The 5750-nt window shown below is 30.4% G+C and overlaps 1 protein-coding gene across 1 annotated transcript; it reads left to right on the top strand.

Annotated features, from left to right (window-relative positions):
* The first annotated feature begins 1201 nt into the window (after positions 1 to 1201).
* Positions 1202 to 4807, top strand: LOC115719734 (probable protein phosphatase 2C 34). Its single transcript, XM_030648908.2, has 6 exons — positions 1202 to 1594; positions 2636 to 2942; positions 3114 to 3422; positions 3809 to 3926; positions 4029 to 4252; positions 4344 to 4807. Exons 2-6 carry the CDS (start codon positions 2697 to 2699, stop codon positions 4554 to 4556), a joined length of 1110 nt encoding a protein of 369 aa, XP_030504768.1. The 5' UTR covers positions 1202 to 1594; positions 2636 to 2696; the 3' UTR covers positions 4557 to 4807.
* The last annotated feature ends 943 nt before the right edge of the window (positions 4808 to 5750 follow it).

The following is a 5750-nucleotide window of genomic DNA, read 5'->3' as shown; positions in this document are numbered from 1 at the left end:
TAGTTGAGTAAATTAAAATATAATAATTAATGACATCCTCAGTTTGTCACCTTATCAAGACTAATTAATTAACAATAAATTGTTAATACCAACTAATGATCTCTTCATATTATATATATAATATTATATGGTAAGTATCTGGTGTATATATGTAAGACTTTGAATTATCAAATAATTTATTAAATTTTTCTTCAAAAAAAATAATTTATTAAATTATCATATGATGGTTAGCTAAGTTAATTAAATGGGGCGGTGTTTTTAGTTCACAATATTATTATTAAAATGTATTAGTACTTCTAATATTTTTTATCTTTAATAGCATTCTTTATTTTTTTTTAATTAAAATAGTATAGTTATTGCTCTAATTATGTTTCTTACTTTAATTAATATTTCATCATTTTAATAATATTTTATAATTTAAATTTGTCAACTATTAATTAATTTTATAAAATAATAAAAAAATAATATTATCTTTGATTAAAATACTATTAGAAAAATTTAGCAAAAAAATAGAGAACTAAGTCAGCTTTTTTATATAATTGGAGCTTATTTTTTTAAGTTCTCCTCTCTATTTTAGCTAAAAATTATATTTAGAGAACAAGATTAGAGATACTAAAGTATAATATCATTATCTAGAATTAAATATATCTCATCCTATATAATTGAATAGATTAATTTTTATAAAGTATTATTAACCAATCATAATATATTACTTCTATTTTTAAGTATTTAAATGTCCATATATAATACAGCCACGTGTCTGTCAGAGAACATTAGGGCACGATTAGGACCAAATAACACAAAATCATAATCATAATAATATTTGTTTCTATCCCATTATTATTTTCTTTAATAGTATCGTGTGCTGTAGATATTAAAATTAAAATTATATGCAATTATGCATTACTATTTTTAATTTTTTTTTTATATATATATACATGATATTAACGTAGAATCTTGTAAAATCTTTGTCGAGTACCAATACATAAAAATAAGCTAAACACATTTGGCTATCCTATGTTGACCATCTAAAATTTAACTACATAAAAATAGTAATAATAACCCTTCTCATACAAATAGAATATTTTTTTCACCATATACGAAATTGATATTTATAGATTAATTACTAATGTATAGTTGAACTCAATTTCTTACTTTTCACATTTATAGATACAATTAAAGAAATAACAATTATTAGCTTAGCTAAGCTAAGCTTTTGAGTCACTAAATTGTACAGCTCTAAAAGAAGAAAAAAAACAAAGAAAAATTATAAAGCTAAAGGAGACATAATATAAACAGTTTGGTGTTTTGTTTGTTTGTATTATTATCTCTCTTAGTTTTCTTCTCCCTTAGATAGATATTAAAGAAAATGTCCCATAACCAAACAAAAGCATAAAACTTTCATTCACAGAGAGACAGAGGAGCACACTGTTATGGATTATAATCCACAAGCCTTCTCTCAATCTCATACTAGGCCTCCTCGGAATTTACCTCTGCTCCGGCCACTTAAACCCTTTTTCCGGCGGTTATTTTCAGTTCCGGCTATCTAAAAATCCAATCTTTCAGACCAAGCTTAGCTTATAATAAATCAAAGGTTCTACCTTTATGTCTTATACATACTTTTTCTTGCTTTGCTTTTGTTTTTATTTAATGGGGTTTGTTGATTTTTCTGTTTTTGGAAATGGGACCGGATTAGAAGAATAAAATTAAAAAAAAAGTTTGTATTTTTAAATTAGTTCTTCTTTTTTTGCATTGGTATTGTTGATTTTTATTTTTTATTTTCTTATATTGGGAAGATGGAAAGATCGAGTTTTGTTTAGATTTGGTTGCTCTTTGATAAGATTTTTCATCTGGGATTTTTCTTTCTTTAGTTGTTGAAAACTTTCTAGGGAAAAGGGTTAAAGATTCCTTCAAAAAAAGAAAGAGCTTAAGTGAATGAAGACAAGAGTTTTAAAGTCTAGAACTTGTTTTCATTCTGTACTGGGAAAAAAAAGAAAAGAAAAGAGGTCATTACTCAAAATCTGGATTTAATTTTGCTTTATTCTATTTCATTTTGTACAAGTTGAGACATTTATCTATATTTGTATAAACATATGTATATATATATATTCTTGTGTTGCAGATGAGATGAGATACTTATTCTACTAGCCTAGTTGAGTAGAGTTTTTTTTTTCTTTCTACTTTCTCATATTACAAGTGGTTCAAAATGTTGGATTTAAATATTAAAAAAATCAAGAAAAAAAAAGTGTTTCACCTTTTCTGTTAAAGACCCAACAATTAATTAATCAATTGAGTTTCAACTTGTTATTATTTTACAGTTTTCCTTTTTTCCTAGTCATGATTAGATTAAAAGAAAAAAAAAATTATGAATGCAATGCTGGAATTTGTATAAATATTCTCTGCAAAGTCTTCCAAATTCATTGTTACTGTTTTTCTTTTTTAGTATTTTTGTTTGTTTGTTGATTGTTAATTATCTTATTCTTAACTTTCTGAGTCAGATTGTGTCCTTTCACATAGTCACAAGATCACTTAATTGAAAATTCTCTGTTTTGTTCTCTGTAAAAGAATGTTTATATTCAACCATTTTTTCTCTTTTATAAATGGTGGACTAACACAACTCCTCATAATTGTTCAGAATTTTTGAACCTCAAACCAAACACTTGGTGGGAAATTTGGATATTTTAGGCTTTGAGCTAATGGGGCATTTTTCATCCATGTTCAATGGCTTGGCGAGGTCGTTTTCGCTCAAGAAAGGAAGGAACTCGGAGAACAATCATGGCGGAAGAGAGGCTGCAGATGCTATGGCTAAGGATGCAAAGAAGAATGACTTGATTTTACGCACTTCGGGTACTGTAAATGCTATTGGTTCTAACAACTTTGCCTCAGTTTTCACTAAGAGAGGCCAGAAAGGAGTGAACCAAGATTGCTGCATTGTGTGGGAGGTATGTAGAGTCATGATTTTTACGGAGTTTTATTGGAGTATAGTGTCCCACATGGAACAAGTATAAAAATATCGAGCCATTTATAAGAACACGAGTTACTCCTCTTATTAGTTAGATCAAGTACTTTCTTAACTTTTTGAGAATATTGAAGGTTTTTTGGTTTGGTGATAGGAATTTGGGTGCCAAGAAGACATGATGTTTTGTGGGATTTTTGATGGTCATGGTCCTTGGGGCCATTTTGTGGCCAAAACAGTTAGAGAATCAATGCCACCTTCTTTGTTATGCAATTGGCAAGAGGAACTCTCTCGAATGTCTCTTGACCCGAATTTGGACTTGGAATCAGATAAAAAGAATCAGTGGTTCAACATATGGAAACACTCTTACTTGAAAACTTGTTCAACTATAGATCAAGAACTCGAGCACCATCGAAAACTCGACTCGTATTTCAGTGGAACAACAGCTCTTAGTATTGTCAGACAGGTAACATGAGTTTCTACTTTCATGATAGTGATAGTGATAGGACTGTAGAGTTTCTATATTGAAATGTGTTTGAGAGGTTAAGTTGTTATGGTAATGGATTTTGCTTTGAAAGTCTTCTCAATTAGTGCTCTTCTTGATTATACTTACTCCATTCACTGCATTTATATAAGTGGTCATAATAGCTTGCCTTTTACTTTACGGCTCACTAAACTTTGAAAAACACCATCCACTCAAAACTCCACAACCACTCATAAATGACCAAAAAAAAGTTTGTTTTATCCAAGTGGGAAATAATTTATTCTTGTTTGTTAATTTGTTCATACTGTAGCTAAGATTTGTTGATCAGAACAATTTTCACAATATGATTGTCTTCCTCTCTTTTGTAGGGTGAATCTATTGTCATTGCGAATGTTGGCGATTCTCGAGCTGTATTGGCTACAACTTCCGATGATGGAAACTTGGAATCTGTTCAGCTCACTGTTGATTTCAAGCCCAATTTACCTCGTTAGTCTTTTTTCTTTTTCCTCAAAAAACGCCAAACAAAATGTACAATGTCATACTTATACGAAATGTTCTTACACTGTTGTGTTCGTTTCTATTTTGTAGAGGAGGTTGAGCGTATAACTCAATGCAATGGGCGAGTTTTTTGTCTAGACGACGAGCCAGGCGTGCATCGTGTGTGGATGCCAGACCAAGAATCGCCGGGTTTGGCCATGTCTAGAGCCTTTGGAGATTACTGTGTTAAAGATTATGGACTCATTTCTGTACCTGAAGTTACACATAGAAATTTAAGTAGTAGAGATCAGTTTGTGGTTTTGGCAACTGATGGGGTATAATTTTTTACCACTTTAACTAAGATTTTCACTAAATGCAAGTCTAATTCAGTGTTTGATTATTATTGTTATTGTTTTGTCCTTTCAGGTTTGGGATGTTGTTTCCAATCAAGAAGCCGTGGAGATTGTATCGTCAGCAACAGACCGATCGAAAGCAGCTAAGTCTCTAGTTGAGTGTGCGGTTCGGGCATGGAAACGCAAAAGGAAAGGCTATGCCATAGATGACATCTCAGCAATATGCCTCTTCTTCCACTCTCCCCCATTGTCTCAGCTAATTCACCCTATTAGCACCTCTAAATAGAAGAAAGGACATGAAAAACTAAAGAAAGCAAAAAAGAAAAATGGATGTTCATTGTTTCATCATGTTAAAAATGTACCCTTGATTTGATTTAATCAAGAAATTGTTCATCTCTTTTGCTCATCAAGTTCATACTAGACTGTAAAATTGTTCAGCAAGTACATATTAGCCTTTTCCTTTTCTTTGTTGGTCTCTTAAACAATTGTTTAATCTAAAATGTTTTATGAAATTGAAGATCAATTAAAATTTTCTAATACAATTTCATCATATGAAATGAAACTGTGGAAATTAAAGAAGGGTTGAATTTTGCATATACCAAAGTACAAGTAAGTTTAGATTATGAGCAAAGTGTTTATGGTGAACTTGTCCCACATCGACAGCGGAAACAAAAGTAGATAAGCATATGTCTATAAATAAGAAACCAGCTCCTCCATTAGGCTTATCCCGTCCTGTCAGGGGTGAAAGGCGACTCGCCAATGATCGTATAGAGACGACGAGTCGTGCCAACACCCACTGTTATGAACACTCAAACTTCAGGCGAGTGGGTTGGGCCCTACTTTCGGTTCGACCCGCCCGTCAATTTTTGGAAGCACCCGTTTTACAACGGGAGCTCAAATAAATTAATTCAATCTAAATATTTGCCTAGTTTTACAAATTTGTGCAATTATTTTTTAAAATATTTTTACTATGATTATTTTATTAATTTGTATTTTATTTTTTTTATTTGGAATCTGAATATTTTATATGAAATAGGTAGAAAGACATTGTTTTCTTGATTTTTTTTTAATAAAAGTTGATTGAAATATATATATTTAGTTTTATTTAATGTGAATTATATACTAAGTTTAAGTTTGAAATAAGTAGATACCTATTTTTTTGGGTAAATACTATTTTGGACCCTGTGTTTTGTAAAAGTTACAGATTGGACCCTGTGTTTTGCAAAAGTTACAGATTGGACCCTGTGTTTTGTTAAATGACAAAATGGACCCTGTATTTTCTAAAATAGTAAAAATAGGACCCTAAGCTTAATTTTTGACAACTTTTTTTTTAATACAACCAACTTGAAGACAATGCTTAATACGAACAGATACAAAAAATGTAAACAATTTTGTCATAGCACTTTTAGATCGGATTATAATTAAACTTTATTTTGACAAAAAATCAATTCAGGGTCCTATTTGTACTATTTTAGAAAAT

The sequence above is a fragment of the Cannabis sativa genome, chromosome 2, assembly GCF_029168945.1.
Source record: "Cannabis sativa cultivar Pink pepper isolate KNU-18-1 chromosome 2, ASM2916894v1, whole genome shotgun sequence".
In the NCBI taxonomy this organism is placed as follows: domain Eukaryota; kingdom Viridiplantae; phylum Streptophyta; class Magnoliopsida; order Rosales; family Cannabaceae; genus Cannabis; species Cannabis sativa.
This window is presented reverse-complemented; position numbering and strand designations above follow the sequence as displayed.

Coding starts and splice junctions, on each gene's coding strand:
- LOC115719734 (XM_030648908.2), top strand. CDS start 2,697: ATGGGGCATTTTTCATCCATGTTCAATGGCTTGGCGAGGTCGTTTTCG. Junction 2,943..3,113: donor ATTGCTGCATTGTGTGGGAG/GTATGTAGAGTC, acceptor GTTTGGTGATAG/GAATTTGGGTGCCAAGAAGA. Junction 3,927..4,028: donor TTTCAAGCCCAATTTACCTC/GTTAGTCTTTTT, acceptor TCTATTTTGTAG/AGGAGGTTGAGCGTATAACT.